The following is a 21,498-nucleotide window of genomic DNA, read 5'->3' as shown; positions in this document are numbered from 1 at the left end:
TGCTCTGCCCCCCACTTCCCAGGGCCCCCGGTCCCAGCCCCACAACGGCAGCAGCACAAGCAGCCACTTTAAGCCCACTGTGAGGACATCTCTTGCCTAAGAAAGATTTAAAAACCTGTAAGGACTTGATAGCATCGTAGTTAATCACAGCAAGCTGGCCAAGCCCAGGTCTCCCAGAGTCAACGTAATGGGCTGGAAGAAAGCCAGCCTCCTGCCCTCCAGATTTCCCACTTCTGGAATGGGTTGGATGATTAGAAACCTACCCACTAGAAGCCTCGATAGGCATCAGGGCTGTCCCACCACAGGCACTCTGCAGTACAGGGGACACTCAGAGTGCCACAGTGAGAGGCGGGAGTGCCTGATTCTAGACAGCCCCCAGTGCCTGTGCGGGGCCTGCAGGGAGCCTCACCTGTGGCGTGAAGTTGACACTGGCTCCTCTGTTGAGGAGTAACTGGGCCACGTTGAGGTTCTCGTAGTGAGCTGCGATGTGGAGGGGGGTGAATCCCGTCTGAGGCACAACAGAGGGGGAACAACTTGTCATATGCCATGTACTGTCATTTCTATCTCACAATCAGCCCAGGGATTCTGAAAAAGCTGGCAGGGCCAGAGGACCATATACATAAAGCAGAAGTTGACTGATGAGAACATGTGCTGACAAGTTACATTCCAAAGCCAGGTGCTACCTGAGGGACCCACACTCTTTGTTTTGTGGTTCACATGGACAAAGCACAGCCTAGGATTAGGTTACCCTCTGCAGGGCCCATTCATCTGCATCGTTACTTATGAAGAGATCTGAATGAATGAATGAAAGTGTTATGGCATCTATGATCTTAATTCTAGGATTGTTTCATTCCCCTAAAAGGGTGTGCTCCCTCTGCTGGCTGGCCAAAGGCAGCCCTTTGACCCCTTGGTGCATCTGTTGTCATCATTCTGTTCTTTAACCCCAGACCATGCCTAATCCAGTAAGCAATTTTTCAGACAAATCCCAGTGACCATGGGTGGGGCGACTATGTGAATAACTCAGTGCAAATCCATTCCCAATATAAGAAAAGTAATTAACAGCACAAACTGACAGACAGTGGATCAGGAGTGCCTGAAAACATCAGGCAGTATGTTCAGATGGCTAGCTGTCCAGGCCCCCTGGGAAGCCCGTCTACTTCTCACCTCCATCTGTGGGGAGACCTGCCCCCCGCCACCAAGGGGCAGCCAGGGAAAGAGAGCAGGATAAAATTCTAGAACCCTGCATGCTGGGATTCCAAAGTTTCACCCTGGCTAGAGACCCATCCTGCCCCACCTGGACACTTTTCTGGATGACCTGGAGCAACAAGAACCTTCCGGCCACACGCCAAGCACATTTTTCTCAGCGTTCACCAGGGATTTAAAGTGGGGCTGTCCACTCTGGCTCTGATATGCAGCCGGTGGGAATCCGAAGGCACTGTGGGAGCTGGTGCTCGGCGTGCACGGCTGGCACCATCTCTCATCTGGGTTCATTCTTGGGGAAATTGTTGGGAATTGATGGTGCCTCTGTAACCCATAGAGCTCCTTGGTCCAGGCCTCAGAACTTTCTTGACCCTCGTCTGGCGGCCCTCACCTTGGAAAGCACGTCCGGGTTGGGGTCATTCTGCAGAAGCACCGCAGCTGTCCGGGTATCGTCGTTGCGGGCCGCGATGTGCAGGGCAGGGAGGCGCACCTTCCCTCTCGTCCCGAAGTTGATGAGGTGTGCCACCACGTTCTCGTGGCCCTGCTGCAGAGCCACAGCAAGAGGTGTGAAGCCGTCCTGGACAGAGGAGAGGAGGAAAGACCGACTTGCTCTCACCGGATCTGACCACTCGCCGTCCTCAAGGCAGGACACAGGCTCTCATACCACGGGGCTCCCGCTCACGACAGGCCCTCAGCCTGAAATGACCTTCCCCCAGCTCTCTGCTCTTCAAAGTCCTCCTCATCCTTCAAGTTTGGCTTAAATGCCACCTCCTCTCTGAAGCTTTTCTTGGCCACACTTTCTTTGGCTGTAATTTCACAGAGCCCATAGTAATTTTTCTTGAGCACGTATTTAATTTTCCTGCACAATCTGTTCCCAGTCTGACCAAGTACTATGAGGAGCTTCTTCCTACCTGGCTTCTTTCCCTACCCTCCCCCTCACCCCATCAACTGGTGCCAGGATAGTGCCTTGAACACAGCAGACGATCATTCATTTATTCATTTCATGAAAATTATTGAACATCTACCAAATCCAGAAACCAAGCCAGACACTGAGGCCTCAACTGCGAGCTCCTGTCATTAATCCCCTCAGTTGTGTACTGGGGGGCACAGGACCCCATGAACTGGCGAAGCAGAATGATAACGGAGTCATAATCACTGAATCTTACAATGTTAAGGGTCAAGAGAAGCCTTAGGCCTATCTAGTCCAATTTCATCATTTCACCAATGACAAAACTCAGCATCAGCGCTAACGTGACTTGTCCAGGGTGTCCAGTGGGTTCATGGTCAGAGCCTTCCTCATTAGGGTCCAAGGCAGAGTTGTCAATCATACACACGCACACCACCCCCACCCCTGTCCAAGGAGCCTTCAGTGTTGGTTGCAGTGGGAACATGCTCGACTCTGATGGCATTTCCCTGGCATGCGTCTGGGCATTCCTCAAGACCCATAACTTTGTCTCTTACTCCCTTGCGGCCTTAACAGCACCCAGGGTGAGGGCAGTGATCTGAAAGTCGAGAGCACTCAACGAGACTTAGCACTGATCACAGCAGAGGACGCATCTCGAGCCATGTCCCAGGAACGCAGGACCCACAATGATGTCCTGCACCTGGAGACTTCCGGCGGCGGGCCATTTTCCCAGGATACTTACTTCTGTGGCTACATTCTGATTAGCTCCATTTTCCAGTAAAAACTTAACCACTTCCAAGTGATTCTCTTGTGCTGCCATGTACAGAGGTGTAAAGCCTTTCTGTAAACCAGGAGAAAAAGTCATTAAAATTCACCTGCAAGAGTGAGAGATGCTACAACCAGTGCAAACTCCACTAAACCTGAGGACAGCTCTCTCTTCATCCTATTTTCACCTGGCCCACAGGGCAATATCCCCACCTATAACTCCAGTTATAAAAACTCATTGCCACTTTGAAATGGCCTAGTGGGATTATTACAAAAGGCCACAAGGTGGGGGCGACAATCCATGGAAGTCTCTTTCTGCCCCTCACAGCATTAGTTAGCATCTTGCACATACAGCCCCCTCTATTTTCACTCCCTTTTTCATCAACCCTCCATGTCTCACCCACCTCATGCACAGTTTCTCCTCAAATGAGCCATAACTAAATGTATAATTTGGCTGGTTTACTGAAAAGAGATGGGGTCCACAATGACCAATCACATTGCGTAGTATAAGCACAAAAAAATAATAAAGGATGCCTTTATCATTGCTTGGAGACACATCGCCAATAAACCTAGACTCAGCTACACAGTGTGTGTGGACTAACACAGTAGCCAGTGTGTCCACTACGTAACAGAACTGCAGGTAAAGAAGAAAGTCAGTGCCCTCTAACCAGGGACCGGAGAGAGCCGTCACCTGCGACTGGGCGTTGACGTTGGCGCCATAGTTGACCAGCTCCCGGACCACCTCGTCCTGACCAGCGAGGGCAGCGATGTGCAGAGCTGTGTTCCCTTTCTGAAACACACGGAGGGAAGAAAGAGAGGAGATTTCCCACTGGGCCTGCGTAAGTGACTGTCAAAGGTACGGGAACAAGGTGCTAGTTGGGGGGAGGTGCGGTGGCTTTCTTTATGACCAAAAGGGGTAGACAACGTGTGTGTGTGCCTGACCCATCGTACATCTTGAAATAGTACTGAGAGCCCAAGGAGGAAAATTCTTCCTGTTCTCTATGAAAAAAAAGAATAGGAAAGCCAACTTCTCAACACTAATCTGCTGCACGCAGGCACAGCGTCCTGTCGCCGGCTGACGGGCGGTCAGCACTCCTCAGGACCCACGCAGCAGGTCTGCCAGGTGAGCAGCCTTCCCTGTGCTCGCAGCTCCTCCCAACCTGTAACTCAGCAGGACAACACGGGGCCCCCAAGGCCTCCCCGGGGCTCCTAGAAGGGGAGGCCGGCTGATCCATCCCACCAGCTCAGCTCCCTCGATGCAGTTATACCCAACGACCAAAAGCTGGACCAAAGGGAACCAAGGGAAGGAGAGGGAGGGAGCTACCAGATGGAGAAGGAAAGGGTAGAAATGTGTAAGGAGGCGGCGTAATGAAATGAACTCTATGCTGTGTGTAGGAGAGAGAAGGCAAAGATGAAAGGAAGTGGGGAAAAACAGAATAAAATCTGGCAAAGGAAAATACAAAGAAAGAACCTTCTCAATATTAATAAGTAAAATATAATGAGGAAGCATTCTCCAAATAAGAGAGGAGAGAAAAACCAGAGAGAACAAACACTAGAAGAAAATGAGGTACACAATTGTAAAGCAAACTTTTAAAAGCTGAGAACCGACAACAGAGACTAAGGAACCAGGAGGTCCTGAGACGGTGAGCGGAACGGTCAGGCTTTCTTGTCTGGACTCGTCCTGGGTGTTTAACAATAATTCCTCCACGGGGGTCAGGTGGAGCCGGCTTCTCCTGCTCCAGGATCCGGCCTTCCTGTTGGCTGTGTCCTGCCTCCCGGGTGTCCGGAGCACAGTCCGACTCACCCACGGCCCCCACTGGCAGACCTGCTCCATGAGAGGCAGGCGGGACAGGGCCCACGTGACAGCTGCCGTCAAATAGGGCAGGTGAGAGAAAAATGGGACCACAGCTGGATCCATCTGTCCCTCTGCTGCTTAGGGAGCAGAGATCTCAGACGCCCTCATTTTTTCTAGTTCAGACGACAGATAGTTTTTAACTAAACTACATAAACACATAAATCCATCTCAGGAAACTCAAACTCCCACAAGCAGGGGCTTCAACCGCAGTCCGAGTGCTGCGGCCGTGTGTCACCTGTAAGAAAAGTGTCCTCACCTAGGCAGAATTGAGTTGCACGGGGTCCAAGCTCCGTGGCCACCCAGCCACCGCTTCCCAGTGAGCTGGACCCGTGGAAGGCGCCCTGGGCTGGGAGGGGCTCAGGTCTTTGTTTCTAAAGCTTGGCCTATTTCAGGCAGGAGTGTCTGCTTGTGGCCTCCCGAAGTTGTCTTTTGATTTCTCCCGAAGCCTCATTTGATAAACAAAAGGGTTCTTCCTCAAATATCCATCAGAGAATAGTGCCAGAAATGAATTTACAGAAGCTAATTAATCATTTTCATAGAAGTCCAAGAGCCTACATTTAGAGGCCTTGGCACCTGGGTCCGGCTCGCTCACTGTACAAAGTGGAACAGGGCTGTTGGCACCAGAACCTTCTCTAGAAATCAGGACTCCTAACTGTAGGTCTCCCTGTTTAAAGGAAGGAGGCGTGCCGTGTCCATTCATTAGTTTGTCACACACTGAACATGTGTGTGTCAGGTGCTGGGCCAGGCCAGGAGGTACAGAGATGGTTGTGACTGAGCCTCCTTGCCCTCAAGAAGCTATGTCAGATGTTTCTTTCATCTGCCCCTTCCTGCCTGAAATCACATGACACCAGGGCTCTCCCTGAATAAAACCATGCAGAGGGAAGCCGGCCAGTTGTGGACCCCTGGCTGTGGATCTTGGCCATGCCATTTTCTGGATCCGCGATGTGAGGAGCACTGCTGAGGAACGAGAACAAAGGGAAGACCCTGGGGAACAGACCCCCGTCTGCACACACACATGCACACCGCGTAAGGCTCAAGAAGCAGGCCCCCTGGCCTTGCGTCAGGAGTCACAGCAAGAGGCGTTGCAGGCCTCTGTCTTCTCTGCCCCTCCCTCAGCGTGAAGGAGCACGGCCTCGAAGAAGCAGGAAAAATTTCTTAGCTCTGTTTGGATCCACAAAGATCCAACCTCTCCGTTTCCAGGGAGTCACAGAGCTCAAGGAACGGCGGGCGGTGGCAGCAGGTGCTGAACGAATACAAGTGGAGGGCTTGGAGCTTTCTCCCTCCACTACCAGCTTCGATGCTGAGCTCCCGCCTCCAAGGGGGCAGGGGGGAGGGTGGGGAGAGATTGCTTTTGTTTTGTGCATTTAAAATTTCTAAGCACAGCTTAGGAAACTAGATTGGTTTGGGTTTTTATTCTTTTTTTAATCTTTCTCATGCTTGCGAGACCCATTACAATTCCCCAATCTGTTATGACTCTTGCTCAGCCCACGGTTTCAGTTTCACCACGTTTTTCCTCCCTCGGTATGGCATTCAGGAACCACGTTGGCTTATAAAATTTCTATAAATAACAAAGACACACCAAGTGTTCACTTGCGAAATAGCAAGCAAAGGGGGAAATTCGGAAAGAGTAAAATGCTGAAGCATAATGTTTTCGCAGCTCTTGGAGGGGTGCCAGAGGAGGAAAAGCTGCTCTGGCCCACAGAGCCCGTCAGATGGCACGCTGCTTGCAGCCAGGTACGTGAGAGCAGCAGAGGAAAAGTAACTGCATCCCCTTCATCCACAGAGGGAGCAGGGTAGAAACAACTGGTACTGGTCATGGGGTTAGAGAAAGCACCCCAGGACATTCAGAAAGAGCAACACAGTCTATTTCACCAGCGAGATCTTCTCACCTTCGGGAAATGACATGAAAATTACAGAATTTTACCTTAAAAGATGATTCTACTTTCACAATATTTTGGTACTTCGCCTCATAACCATAAATTATATCTGTTCTCTATATATTGTTCTTCTGGTTCTCTGCTTGAGAGGCGGCAAAATGTTTGCTGCATGGAATTGACATTGAGGCTGAGTGTGAGACCACGTTTAATAAATAGCAAATGGAAAATAAGAGGTGGGAGGGACAAGCTCAGGAGGAAAACCATGCAAAGTAACAAAGGAAAGAAGAGAAGAGGAAACAACTCAAGTTAGTAAATAGAGGTGATTATTTGTTTAGTTTAGTTTTGTTTTGAAATGCTGGCTGCATGTTGCTTAATAAACAAGTAAGACACATGCATGTAGGAAATAAAGGGGATTTTGCAATGTGGAGATGCATCCATGTCATGACTGTGGTTTTGGAACTTAAGTCCCTGGTGTTTATAATCTATTGCTACGGGGAGAAACATATTGCTGCGAGAGGTTGACATCACTTATGCCAAATGCCTCCCAGTGAAAGAGAATGCTGTTCAGGGAATCAGGAAGCAGAGGAAAGAGGTTTGGGAAGGAAGACCTGCTGGAGAAGGTAAGTGAGAAGGATCTGGACTCTCTTCTACAGACCTTGATAACAACAAAGTCATCAGTATTTATTAGTAGACATTTTGACAATGTCTACTACTGCTAGACAAATGAGGTAGTATGCACTACCTCATTTAGTTTTCATATCAATCCTGCAACTAAGTGTTATGATTCCAATTTTACAGATGAGGAAACAGGCTGCTCACTGGCTGAGTAACTTGTGAGGTCACAGAGCATGAACCATCTCAGCTGGGATTTGGACCCAAGGCACCTGACTGTGGGGCCTCCACTGCTCTGAGCCCCCGTCGGGAGTCAAGGACCCAAGGAGGCATAAAGCCGCCAGGAGAAGGGTTTTATTTTTAGCTTTATAATCCAGTGATGAGGATAAAGGAAAGGCTCATTGACTCCTTGTGGAAACAGGGTCCTGTGTTTTTCAGGTGACTTCAGGGATTCACAGAACTGGGAAGCGATTGGAAGGACAGGAGAAACTGAGAAGCATGTGTGGGTTTCTCTCAGGAAGGGCTGGCTTCTACGCCAAGGTTTGGAACAATACGCGAGGCATCCATACACTTGAATTTTCAATGGAGAGCTCCCCCTCTTCCTAAGAGACGTACCTTGGTTGTTGTTTCTAGAGAGATTTCCTTGTGCAGAAGTTCAACCACCATCTTCACATGGCCTTCTTTAGAGGCCAGGTGCAAGCCATTCAACCCATTCTGTAAAAGAGCAGAGAGGCAGAAAGGGGAAGGTTAGTGGGACTAGGCATCTTGGTTCCAAGTGGTTACAATGAGGCCCTTCCCCACGCAGGGCTGGAGGGGAAGAAGCAGAGGGGCCCTGAGTGGAGCCAGCACAGACTGAGAGCAGAGTCAGCCCGGCCTCTCTGAGCAGCTCTTCTGTAAGAGCATCAGATAGCAGGCGAGCAGGGAAAGAAAGAGCGGATGATAACAAGACCACCATCCCCGGGTAGGAACTGAGCGTGAGGAAGCCCTCGCAAAACCAACGGATGACACTGAATTCAGGTCTTGGCCAGGCTGTAGGCAGCCACTTAATGGAAAGGGTATAGCTTCAACCCCCTGGTTAACCTTCACAGTAGCAACCAGAACAAGCAAAGAGGCAATACCAGCGCATCCTAAACATTTGCAGAGATAGCTGTATATTTAGTCAAATAACCAATTTTGAAATAAGGTCATATGAGAACTAAATACCACCAACCACCCAGCTATACGATTTCCTCAACAGAAGAATCAGTATAAAACAACCCCTTGGCCACCTCGCCATTTCAAATGTGACCAAAACTTGTCTGCCAGTTAAATATTAGGGGAAAAAATGAGCAAACACTTTCCATGCCCAATCATCAGTCCATAAAAGCAGAACTCTCGCCGACCAGTTAGAGCTCGCGCAGCCTCTGGCGAAGCTCCTACTGTGCTCTGGAGAAAGCAGCCGGGCTCAGGTTTCACCTATCACCCTCCTGGCCTTCAGGTCTCTGCACTTAGACGTCTTGACACTTTCTGGCAAAAGCTGACTTCAAAGAGTGCTACTTACAGCCCAAAATAAGTCTGACAACACGATGGAACTAAATTTCAATTCCAGTGGATCAGTGGATCCCGGCTCCATAGAGAAAGTGATTTTAGTCTGTCAGCAATCCCTGTTCCCTACTTTCCTGTTTTGTTCCTCTCCTGCTTCCCCCCAAGCAATTCTCCCCTCTTCCCCCACTCCTCCTTCCTGTCTCCTTTTTGGGTCAACTCTGCTCTAGCACGTTTCCTTTCAGGGAATGCCCCAGAGCCACTGCAGGCTCTGGTCAATAAGAGAGACCCTGGCCACCAAGATGGAGGGGCTTGGCTCCTACGGGTGTGCTTTGAGGGGTCCCTGGCTCACCTATGCCCAAACATCTCCACAGCCCCTCCATGGCTGCCTGAAGTTTTCACTCTCTCTGTGTCAGGGCAGCATTTGTAGGAGATTCCTGTTAAAACACAAACATTCTTCTGGGAGTGGTAGCGCATTATCACACTCACAGATCGGTCACCGCTTTGCTAGAACCAGAAGAGGAAAGTAATGTGTAATTCCTGAAGTAAGGAGGCACAGGATAGGCACCTCATGATGGCAGAAGGCAGGGTGTCCAAAACTCTACACTGGGGCCTTGGACAGGGCAAATATGACAAACAGGGGCCTTGGGTGTCAGAGAAAAGCAAGTGTGGGCTCCGAAGGGAACTTTGCCTACTTCTTATTTAGATCAGGCCGCCCTGCAGCCGTGAACACGCAGAGTGCAGTTAGCCAAACCTTTGCACATCAGCACGGCCCGTCTCCCCAGGGTGTGTGCGGGGGCAGGGGAGGGTGGGTGCCCCCACGCAATATTTCCCTATGCAAATGCCTGAAAATCATCATTCGATTTCTTCCTCTTGCAGATTTTGTACTCCAATAAATGTAGGGTCCAAGGCAGTGTGAGTTATTTATACCCCAGTGTCAATGATCAGATAAAGGCAGGTCAGAGCCAGTTTTGATAAAAGAAAGGGAGAAAGTGATTGAGGGCAAGACGGCCATCCGATAGAAAGATAGAACGAGAACCGGGAGGGAGAAGAGCATTGGGAGGAAGTAAACCAACTGCCCTCAAATCAATTTGTAAAACCCAAATGCACTGAGAAGCAATTTGTCAAGTGATCGGCGCTCTGGAAGCCTGGAGCCACTGCCTCCAGCTTGGCGTCCTCAACTCTACCCTGGGGCAGGCCTGCACAGGAGTCCGCCCTCCCTCCCAGAGCACTGCGGTCAGCAGTCCCCTCCTCAAATCCAGCAGCGGCCTCGTCTGGAAGATTCCAGGCAGCCTGTGACGACGTGGGCATTGGAGATGGCGTTTGCTGCCCGAGCCTCAGCAGGCGCCGCCATCTGCTTCCCGCAGGGACTCAGTGCGGCAGCAGCAGTGTTGCGCACTGCTGACTGCTGGAGTTTTCGTGCTGACTTGGGCAGCACAGTCACTCTTCACGAGCATCGATCCCGAATGCCTCAGAGCTGGGAAGCCGGCAAGTCTAGAAGGAAAACACCTCCTGTGGACTTCTAATGCCCCAGGGTGGCCGTCCCTGCTCTTTGGAGCCAGTGTCAGGATCTCATTCCAGAGGGATTCTAGACATACTCTCAGCCCAGAGAAGCCTGGGATCGAAAGGGATCTTGGAGATCCCTGAATGCTGAAGAAATCAAGGTCCAGAGGAGTCAAGAGATTAGCTAATGTCACACAGCCTTTCTAGGGCACACCTATGCACAGCACTAACCTGGATTTCCCAGGAAAAAAGGGTTTTGAGGTTTTTTCCCCCTCGGAGTTGGTGTGTTTCTTTTTATCAGATGATGAAAGAACATTTTCCCTTTTTTGATTACTCGGCAGCTCAGAGCTAACACTCAGTCACGACAGTCATCCACATGTGTCTGCTTGTGACCACTGTACCTGATCTCCAGGATTTTATTCATCGCCATGGTCCACAGAAAGCCCCTCTGCTTCCCTCCCCGCCACGTCTGCCTCCGTCCCAAAGCCGCACTCGTGGCAGAAGACGGTGCTCTCCAGCATCAAAGGACCCGTCTCAGCAGATCTGCATCTCTGGTACTTTCACTCGGCTTCCATCCCAGATCCTGGGTTGAGGATCCCTTTCTTCTTTATGACTTTTTATTTTTCTCACTTGAGTTTTAGTTTGCGTGTTCATGTTCAACACGGTCACCCTAAGTTACTTCCAAGTCCACTCTTGTGGTGGTCTGAACCCAGCACCCTCCTCAGGGCCACAGAAGTAAGCCGGCGGGAATGGTTGTGGCCAGCACGCAGCCACCTGCGGTGAGCATTTTCTTACCCCAATCAGCACACGTTTGCTGAGAACCTACTCTGCGCCTGGGACGGGGCCAGAGGTGAATACAGCACAAACCCTCGTCCTTGAAGGTCTCGGCTTAGCAGAGGAGGCAGATACATAAAAAATAAGTACAAATTCATGGAGAAAATGTCAAAAATGGATGTACAATACTAGAAGTAGCACAGAGGAGAAAGGAGTTGCTCTGTCAAGAGGGTCAGGAAGCTTCATGAAGGCCTTTTCAAGGAAACCGGCACACGGCCAGGGTTACAAGTTCACTGACAGTGGCAACCTGAGAAGCCGTATCTGAACTTAAATTCTAAACCCATGAGCTAAAATTTTAGAAACTATTCTCCAAGCCATTCTCATCAAGTGCCCTCCTCTTCCTTCCATGAAGCATCTGAATTTAAGGGATGCACAACCATCCAGACCCACAGCAGCAAGTTTTCTCCAGCACTTGGCCTCAGCAGGTGGATGGCTGATTGCCGTCCAGCCGCTGAAGTCATTGAATGCCTGAAAACTAATTTACTGCACCAAGGAGCTCATACAACTGTTTTATTAAATGCATAACTGGTCTATACAGGAGAGCACTTCCAGTAGCTTAAAAGAGTGTTTCATGAATAAACACCATATCTAATACTTTCTTTTTCTTTAAGCTGATTTTTTTTATTGCTCAGACAAGAAAGGAGGGGTGCAAATTCTGTGAGCTCTTTGTTCTTAGCTGTAACTACAGACAGAGATGAATTGCAATCTACCATCCCTTCAAAGCCAGGATTCACGTGTTTTATTTTAGTTAAATCAAGTTTAGGTTGTTTGCTAAAAGGAAAAGGCAGGCTGCTGAATCTTGACTTGCATCTTCTCAGCCACTCCACCTAACCTTCACAGCCACTCCTCTTGATGCTGAATGGCAGACAGACTGCTGAGGGGGATTTAAGGGGGAAATCACACATTTCTTCCCCCAAATAACTGGCTGTAGAAGATGAGCAAGACAGAGGTGGAGGAATATGAGAGTCAATGCTTCAGCTAAATTACAAGTTGGGGAACAAAGCAAGAACTGCTTGCGGTCACTTTTTTAACTGCACGCCCTTCTCAGGGGAAAACACCAGCTTGCCAGATTCCTCTTCCTAAAGACACCTCCTTCTGGGTCTCCAATTACGTGTATGTTAGACCAGCTGACACTGTCCCACAGCTCTTGGCTGCTCTGTTCTGTTTTTCTTTCCCCACTCTTTTTTTCCAATTTTGATCACTCTACTGACTTATCTACAAGTTCTTTGATTCTTTCCTCAGCTGTGTCCAGTCCATTGATGAACCTATTGAAGAAATTCCTCATTGCCAAGAAAGGTTTTTTTTTTTATTTCTAGCATTTCACTTGACTCTTTCTTATAGTTTCCATCTCTCTGCTGAAATGCCCCATCTGTTCATGAATGTTGTCCACTTTTTCCACTAGATCCTTTAACACAGTAATCACAGGTATTTTAATATATTAATCATAGTCATTCTGATAATTCCAACATCCAGTTCATCTCTGAGTCTGGTTCTGTTGCTTGCTTTGTCTCTTGACAATGCTTTGCTGTTTCTTGCTTTTGTGTGTGTGTTGTAATTTTTAATTGAATGCCACACATTATGTGTAGAAGAGTAATAGAGACTGAAGTAAATAGTATTTATGCCTGGAAATGGACATGCCTCTTCTTCTGTGAAGTTGTTACCGTGGGGGTGGGGGCTGAGTCAATCTAGTCAGGAGTAGACCTAGCTCGGGTTCTGTTACCTTCAGTGCACCACAGCCTTCCAATTCCTCTAAAGGTAGGCTGTTGTTACCTTGAGCTTAGAGTTGGAGCTGGAGTGCCACAGGGTTTTTCTGTGTTCCTCATCTCCCCTGGGCTTTCAGCCATCCCTGCATGCCCACGCCTCAAATGGGGTCTTACTCCATGCTCTTGCCCCTCTCCCAGCAGTAATATGTTCTTCCTGGTTGTAAGGTGGGAGCATGGGCGTTCTCGTCTGTCCTAGTCCAGCTGCAGTCTTAGGCAGGCTGTGCTCCTGGACCTCAAAGCTGGGATTTTTTTAAAGCAATCCTTCCCCTCTTCTCTGTGGCAGCGAAATCTGCCTTGTCTCTCTACTTGGTCTTGGGTGGGAGTTCCTTGCTCCTCCTCCAGTAGCAGCAGACCTCTGCTCATTGTTGATGTAGGATCCTGGCCTAAGATGGTTTCCTGCCCTCCCCTAGGAGTGGAGGGTTCCGCCTGCACCTTTCCTTCAGCAGCACTGGCTCTCTGCCTGTGTCTTGGGGCAGGAACGTCCCCAGGGGCAGGGACAGTCCGTTTCTATTCCTCCCCATGGAGAATGCATTTTTGCCTGTGGTCTGAAGGCAAGGTTTGTCTTTGCTTCACATGAGGGAAGAGTGCAGGGAAGCAGGCCAGGCTGTGTCTGCTCCTCGCCTCCCCCCACCTCCATAGCCACCAAGCACCTCCTGCACTCCTGTGTCACCGAGGGAGCCTCTTGTTGGTCTCCTGACTTACCCAATATTTCTGGTGAGGCCTGTGGAGAAAAGCTTGTTCCAGAAACACTGACCCACACTGGCCTCTAAGAATTTGTTAAGATTTTGGCTTGTCCGGTAGCCGCCTCTTTCTCCTGTACTCTGCCCAAGCTGAAACAGTGGCCCCCCCCGGAGGGGCTCGTTCCTCTTTGGAATTCAGTTAACTTGGTTGCCTTGCACGCTTAGCCCTCTGACTAGCTTAGCCCTTGGGCTCAGGAAAAGTGATAATTTTGTAGATTATCCAGCCTCTTCTTATCGTTAGGGTGGGAGCAATGTTCTTCGAAGCATTTTACATCCTACATATCCCTGTGCCGACCCTGCACGGCCACCTGGCTGCGTATGATCTCATTCGCTTGGTTCTAACACAGCAGACAACCTTCTCAGGCTCTTTTCAGCAACAGTATTCATGCCAAGCACACACACCTGGAGTTCTTCATCTGCCTTTGCTCTTTTTCAGGTAAAACGTCAATTTAGAGGATTCTTCTGAGAAGCAATCTGTCCAATGGGAGGGGGAGGAGATCTCAGCCAGGCTGTGTTTCTTTTAACAGTTTTAAGAAGAAGAAGAAAATAAGTTACATTCAGCCTGAATGATTTAATTTGGAGTATTTTCTTATACCAACTGTGAGAAATTCCACTGGCAAAACACACAATTCCAGACATTTGTTCTCAGTAAATGATTCCTCTGTTTAGCATCTCTGATTGCCCCAGTTACACTAATTGATTTCTAAATGTACAAATACAGTAGACATGTCATAGGACATTTACTCCACGTCCTGTGCAGAGCAGAGGACAGGGTCAGACAGAAAGGTCATGGTGTTCCGAGATCCCTGCTCTCTCTGAAAATCCCAAGAACATCTCAATAGCTGATGCTTACACGCTTGTGCAGACACACAACCCTGCCAGTCCCCATTCCTTTTCTCACAGCTGTTTATTCTACCCACAAACATGGCTGGCCCTGCCCCCTCAAAGCAGGCAGCCTCAAGCTGTGTCCTGAGGACCTTGAGGTCCACTTGCCCCTCCCACCTCACGTCCCCTGAAACTCATTGTTTCAGTCTCCCACCCCCTTTCTTTGAGCTAAACAGTGTTTCCAGAGGACTTAAGCTAACGTATTAATGTAGTATCCAGGAAGCATGACCTTTCCTTTTCTTTTTTTTTGTTGAGGAAGATTCACCCTGAACTAACATCCGTTGCCAATCTTCTTCTTTTTTTCTTTATGTGGGCCACCATCATAGCATGGTTGCTAACAGATGAGTGATGTAGGTCCGCGCCCAGGATCCAAACCCGGGCCGCCAAAGCAGAGCATGCCGAACTTAACCACTAGGCCACTGGGGCTGGCCCAAAGCATAACCTCTTCACTCATAAACGCCTACTACCACGTTCCCGGTTCAGCTTACTAGATTTCTTGGCCACTGTGAGCCAGGCCCAGAGGCAATGGAGCACCAGCCAGGGGAAGTTTTGATGGGAAAGGAAAGGACTGGAGTCCTGGGAAGAATAAGCCAAGAGCAGTGGCAGAGAAAGCCAAGAAGTCCAAGAAGCCCAGAGTGAACCAGAGAGGCAGGGCAGAGGGACTTCTAGGCAAGGTCTTCATGCCACACTCCACTCTATCCACACGGTCAGTAAAGAACCAGTCGGAAGATCTCGCCCCAAGCAAGGACAAGGATGTATACATAGAGGGTCTCCACCTAGGTTTTTATACTTAATATCCCACTTTCCTACTCAGTCTGGATTCTCTATTGGTTTGTGCTATCTGTCCAGAGAAGGTATTACACTCTATGATACGAAAGTTTAGTTCCCCAAGTAACAACCAGCCTGTTCATCTGTGACCTGCAGCTTTGCTCTATTATTTGTCCCTGTTGGCAGAGCAAGAGCATTGGCATTATATGTTTGCAGGTCTGCAGTCCTGAAATAGAGTAGGAAGTAAGGATTTAAACAGGGCTTATGGAGAGAAAAAAAGGATTGAAGTGGTGGCCATTTCTACCCCAAATGCAGAAATCGATGCCAAAGAGAGAAAGAGGAAGGGAGGAAAGAAAGGCAGAGACCATGGAAACCCAAGGCAGAGGGGACAAGGAACAAAGACAAGATGATGGGAAAGGAGGGAGGGATTGACTGTCACATGGGCTGACGAGACGAGGGAATGCATTAAGCTGCTGGCAAAAAACTACATGAACAATACAAATCTTGATTCCTTTCCTCAAATTGGCTGCATTAAATTTTCAGCCAAAACAGAAATGAAATCAAAAGTGAATGGGAGTTTTCCCATCTTCCCTTCTCTTCCCTTGTCCTTCCCTCCCCTCCTGGCTCGGAAACATTGGCATCTGAGGATGCAGGGCAGTGAACCAACCGAGGGCCCTGCTGGGGTACCTGTTGACAGTAGCGTGTTTGTGTCAGAGAAGGAGGAGGGGGTACTGGAGTGGTTGGGAGATTGTTACCTCGAGCAAATAAATAACTATGCTGAGGATGATGCGAATCAGTGGGAGTCAGGTTTCCCACTGTCAGAAGGGATTTACAAACCCAGAAAGGGGAAGGGCTAGAAAGACCCCTGTGGTGTTGGACTAGAATTGGAAGTATTGGCATGATCTCATGGATTTTAAATATATATATACATATACTCACTAGTTTATCCCCACACACTAACCACTAGCAATGTGCACATCAAGTAACCAGATGTTGGTGTCTAAACACCATCCTCCACTAAAGGGAACCAGGATCCTTGGAAAAATGGCTGATCCAGGGTTGGGGCAGGGACAGAACAAAATGACCCTGGGATGACTTGTGCCAGAAAGTAAGGAAATGTTGAAGGAATCTAAGGACATGTCAAAGAACAAAGAAGCCAGCTTATCGAAAGGGTTTCTATTGGCCTAACTTAGGTTTGAACTTGAAAATAAATCATGAGATTATCAGATTACCACCCATCGAATCAAACCAGAACCCATGAGTCTGAACAGGTATAAATAAATAATGAAAAAAGTAAATCAACAGGGGAGAAGGAAAAGCTGATCCTTCACTGGAATGCCAGCTAATAAACGTGAGAAACGATGGAGATGAAGAATCACTCTTTGGAACCATCACAGTGGCTGACACAGGCAGACGTCAGCAACGTACGCCAAGGCTGGAGGCTGGAAGTTTGAGGAGAAACAGGATATTGGCATTATGTTGGAATATCCCTCCACCCCCCACAAAATACTGATCAACTACAAGGGAAACATTGATGATTTTATGGTAGAAAAACCTGGCAGACACCGACTTCACCAGGTGATCCAGGGGTGGAAAGGGAGCATGATTTCTGTGGTATTCCTGCCAAGAATGCACTGCCTTAGTCTGCCATAAGGGAGCATAGGCAGACGCAGTTGAGGTACAAACTACAGAACGGAAGACTGTCAAAAACATGAGAGACAGGCAAAGACGGAGGAAGTATTCTAGATTGAAGGAGACTATGAGACATGACAACTAGATGCAAAATGTGTTCCTGGATAGACTCCTGGAACAGAGAAAGAGAGAGAGAGAAAAGGGCCTGGTGGTGGGGGGCGGTTGGGGGGATGTTGGGGGATGGCAGGAAGGGAGGGAAGGAGCGGGGAAGGGAGAGAGGGAGGGAGAGAGGGAGAACAATTTATCATTGTTGGGACAGTGGCAAATGTTAAGGGGGTCTGTGGATGGTTGTGTGGCACGAGCGTTGATTTCCTGATTGGGAGGCTTGTAGGGTGGTTATGTGGGAGAGTGTCCTTACTGTTGCCTGGTGCACACTGGAATGTCCAGGGGTGATGAGGATTCTGTCATATAGAGTATAGTGATAAACGAACAGATGACAGATAAGAACAAATGCAGTAAAATGGTAATAGAGACTCTGGGTGAGGCAGATGTGGGCATTCTCTACTCTGTTCTTGCAACTTTTTTATAGGTTCGAAGGAGCAGTGGGAGAAGCGTAGACAACGTGGTGGGAGAAGTGGAGGCAGAGCTGTGGGGGACTCTGGCTCTGGTGGGAGAGGATGGGTGGCCGGTTCGGGTTCTTGCACGTCTAAGGACTCAGAGCCAGTGTGAAGAGCTGAGCACACGCATCCCTCCTATTTCTAAAGGACCCAAGAGGTGTCAGCTTTACCAGAGTTCTGAGACGATTCCAGAATGGAAACCCCAGAATGCCACCAAACCTTGCCAGGAGAGCAGCCCCCAGCCCTGCGTGGGAACCAGCTGAGGGGCAGCCTCTTCCGGAGGGGAGGGGAGGCATCACGTTCCAAAGGGCCATCCCACCTGCAGCCTCTCTCCAACCCAGATATCGCATGGCTCCCCAGAGACTGCTTGGTGGGAAAGGTCTGCTAAAAATATGTGGTCCTGGAATCTAATGAATCAGAAGCCAGACAGAGCTGAAGCAATTGCCATAACCCTGGCGGAAAATCACACCTTATCTCCTTTGCCAACCTGTCTCCTGTCCAGGAACAGGGAAGGGAGAATGAGAGCAGAAACCGAGAGGAAAGCGCAAACTCAGACAGAGGTGGCGCAGATGGAAAGCAACAGACCGGCTCTAAGCACGTTCCCTAATTTGCTTTAGTACGATCTAAATTTAGCTCTCCGACCCAGGTAGCTCTTAACATTCATTGTTTACTAGATGTTCATGAGGAGGAGAAACACTCTAATGCTTTTCATTATCTTTAAAAAAGAAAAAAGAAAAAATATACCCGCACTATTTCAGAGCTCAGCAAGGAGCTGAATCCATGCCGCATGGCCGCCTCTGCGCTCTGTACAAACGCTGGGCAGCCTCCGCGCCCGGAGGAGTCCCCCGGGCTCAGCGCAGAGAGGCTGCGGGGTGAAGGCCTCTGGGAGCCCGGAGGAGGATGTGTGCTCAGGTTAATGAGAGAATGGAATTCTGAAATCCAGCCCAGCAGCTAAGAATATCTCCTATGGACTAGAAAGAGTTTCCATGTCCGAGATCTTGGCATTCCTTTAAAAAGATAAGAAGAGCCAGACCTTGAGAAGCAGGGCAGTGAGTTTAGAGGAAAGAACACTGGATTGAGAGTTAAGGCCTCTGAACTGCCCTCCTGATGTGTCACTTCATCCCCCGGGGACTCAGTCTACATATCTTCAAAATGATAGAACTGCTCCGTCTCCTAGCTTCCTCTTAATTCCACAATTCCAGAAGAAAACAATGTAACGGCTCTCGGAAAACAATTAAGATACACATGTAGAGATGCACAGAAAAAGGGATGGCAAGGTTCACAGCAAACTGTTCACGGTGATTTGGGGAGTGGGGGTCTGCGGGGAGTCTCATAGAAGACTTTACAGATTTCTGTATAGTGTGAATTTTTAAACAACTGCAATGCATTAATTTGTGTTAAAAGTCATGAAACACTAAAATCAGGGACACAGTTGTCAAAAATGTTTCTATCAAAGAATTCAAAATCACATGAAAATAATCCCAGGCAAATTCACACGCATAGTGTATCCAGTCAGAACGGGGTTAGCATTCCCTCTAATAACCAGAGAGGCGAATCCTCCTTCAAGGCCCAGATCAAACGTCGTTTTTCTCTGTGACTTTCCCTGTCCCTCTCTCATCGCCACACCACACCCTATTTCTGGCCCCCCAAAAGCGAGCTACTCCCTCCACCGTGTTGCCATGGCACTTGAAGACTCTATCAAGGACCTTATCAGATGGAACTGCATTTATCTGCTCTGTGTCTGTGTCTCTCAAAGTGGACTTTTTGAAGTCCTGTTTTCCTCTTTTGTATCTTAGGTCCTAGCATCAGGCCTGGCACATAGCATGAGCTCCAAAGGAGTTTGCAGAATTGAATGCACATTCATGCAGCCTGACACACACAGAGAGCCATCTTTTTTCTTAGATTCTCAAGACTATCACAGCTAGTTTTCATATTGTAAATTCACGACAATCAAACCATAAAGTGGAGGTTGGAGAGTGTGCTTTCCTTGCAATATAGTCCATATCATTCTTGACGATGCTGCTCACCCATTTCCTGGTCCCTGGGATCCAGAGATGTCCGTGTTGTTGCTACAAATGGATATTTTAATATAACTGAACTGGTCAGTTAACTCCTCCGTAACCGAGAAGGAAGGGAAAGGAAAAGGAAAGCAGGACAGGGAGGTCGCCCAAGGAGCAGCGGGCTCTGCTGCATGGTCTCAAGTCCTCTGTGGGGCGCGGTGCAGACACTGGGGCTGGGTGCTGGGAGACCCGGCCGCTGGATCAGGAAGGCTCTTGGCCTCTGCCTCCGAGTCTCGAGTCTCGGCGACCTCCTTTGTCAATCTCCTGCTCTATCCACCTCACGCAGGGGTGTGAGCATGAAAAGTGATTGGGCCTGGGGCCGCCTGGTGGTGTAGTGATTAAGTTCACGTGCTCCGTTTCAGTGGCCCAGGGTTCGCAGGTTCGGATCCGAGGTGTGGACCTACACACTGCCCATCAAGCCATGCTGTGGTGGCATCACACATACAAAATAGAGGAAGATGGGCCCAGATGTTAGCTCTGGGCCCATCTTCCTCACCAGGAAAAAAAAAAAAAAGTGGTCAGGCCTGGGGAAGGGCCTGGGAAAGGAGAGACACTGTAGAACCAGAATCTGTGATTATTAAACACTGTGGGTCACTCTGACTCCCAATAAGTAATCAACATACTTTAAAACTACGAATTAGTCATTATAATTAGCAAGATGAACATCAAATAGCTTATTTCTGCTGAGACGCAAAAGCGGTACACCTATTTAAAATAATTCAGAGGGTGGGGGTTTTCAAGTTCCATCTTTTTCACTAATACCTTTTCTAGTAGGAACCAGAACTTCAGAAGACTCCACAGCACCAGGCGTAGGGGCATCTAACGGCTTCTCTTGTTTACTTCTCTGCATGCCACAGAGCACCACCTTCTCAGTGGGGGCTGCAATAATATATCCTTCTCTCTCCATTATTGCTATTCCAGAACTGCAACAAGGCAGCACGTTCTAAGAAGGCTTAACGTTGCCATATTATCATATTAGGAAGGCTTTCTGTCTGAGTTTGGGGGTGCAGGTAGGATTTAGTGACTATGCAGTTGAATGCCATTTCTATGCCTGGAAATAGTTCCTAAGAAAAAGAAAATGACAGAGAACAGTAACAGGCTCTGCAGCCACCCTGATATGGACATAACCTCATTAGCCTGACTGCCCACCATCCTCACGCTCCTTCATTTCATTTACCCCAATCTCACTGATGCCCTTCACCACTCCTGCCTTGGCACAGTCTGCTCCTTCTCACTGCCATTCTCTTTTCCCAGTTCTCTTCTTAGTAAACTCCTACTCATCCTTAAAAGCCTTTCTCTGACTCAGGCATTTTAGCCGCTACCCTGAGACTAGAAGCGTCAGGAAAGCAGGCACTGGGGCTCACCCACCACTGAGTAGCCAGCACACAGCAGCTCAATAAATATTTGTTGAATGAAGGCACAAATGGATGAAAGCAACCTCTGTGCTCATTCTGGATGGCACATATAACACTGAATGTGTAAGCTTCTGTTTACAAGCTGGACTTCTTCTCCCGCTTCTGAGTTCTTTGGGGGGGGGGGGGGATGAATGGATTAAGCCTTAGCAAGGTGCTTGGGTCACTGTAAGTGCTCAACCACGTTTGCGGAATAAATAAATGAGCAAAGAAAGTTCAGGTGGTCTTCTTAAGCCCACCTCACCAAATCCAAAGTCATAAAGCTCAGAAGATACTCAGAGGTAACCTCTAGACCTCAGCTGTCTGAACTATACGGGGGGAGAGTTGAATGCCATGATCTTCTCTAAGTTCTAAGATTCTGTAATTTGGAAAGGAAGCAAGCATCACAATCACCAGAGCCCAACAAATCCTGATCAAAAGACTTAGCATTCGGTGTCTGTAGAAAAGACTACTCCAGCAGAAACTATTGTTCCAGGTGTTCCATTTATTTGAAATGCCTAAAGCCCTTTACCTTCAAGATAAACAAGTACCCAGCAGTGATGGGTACATG

General features: G+C 48.7%; 1 protein-coding gene across 15 annotated transcripts in view; it reads right to left on the bottom strand.

Annotated features, from left to right (window-relative positions):
- ANK1 (ankyrin 1) overlaps positions 1 to 21,498 on the bottom strand; it is a 622,216-nt gene that overhangs the window by 484,148 nt on the left and 116,570 nt on the right. For all 15 annotated transcript variants that reach the window (XM_070598780.1, XM_070598770.1, XM_070598775.1 and 12 more), the window contains exons 3-7: positions 7,829 to 7,927; positions 3,561 to 3,659; positions 2,847 to 2,945; positions 1,592 to 1,777; positions 410 to 508 (exon numbers count right to left, since the gene is read on the bottom strand). In XM_070598780.1, the coding sequence (XP_070454881.1) occupies positions 410 to 508; positions 1,592 to 1,777; positions 2,847 to 2,945; positions 3,561 to 3,659; positions 7,829 to 7,927 (582 nt within the window). The remainder of the gene's footprint in view (positions 1 to 409; positions 509 to 1,591; positions 1,778 to 2,846; positions 2,946 to 3,560; positions 3,660 to 7,828; positions 7,928 to 21,498) is intronic.

The sequence above is a fragment of the Equus przewalskii genome, chromosome 28 (assembly GCF_037783145.1).
Source record: "Equus przewalskii isolate Varuska chromosome 28, EquPr2, whole genome shotgun sequence".
Classification (NCBI taxonomy): domain Eukaryota; kingdom Metazoa; phylum Chordata; class Mammalia; order Perissodactyla; family Equidae; genus Equus; species Equus przewalskii.
The sequence above is the reverse complement of the archived record's forward strand: the minus strand, read 5'-3'. Positions and strand labels throughout refer to the sequence as shown.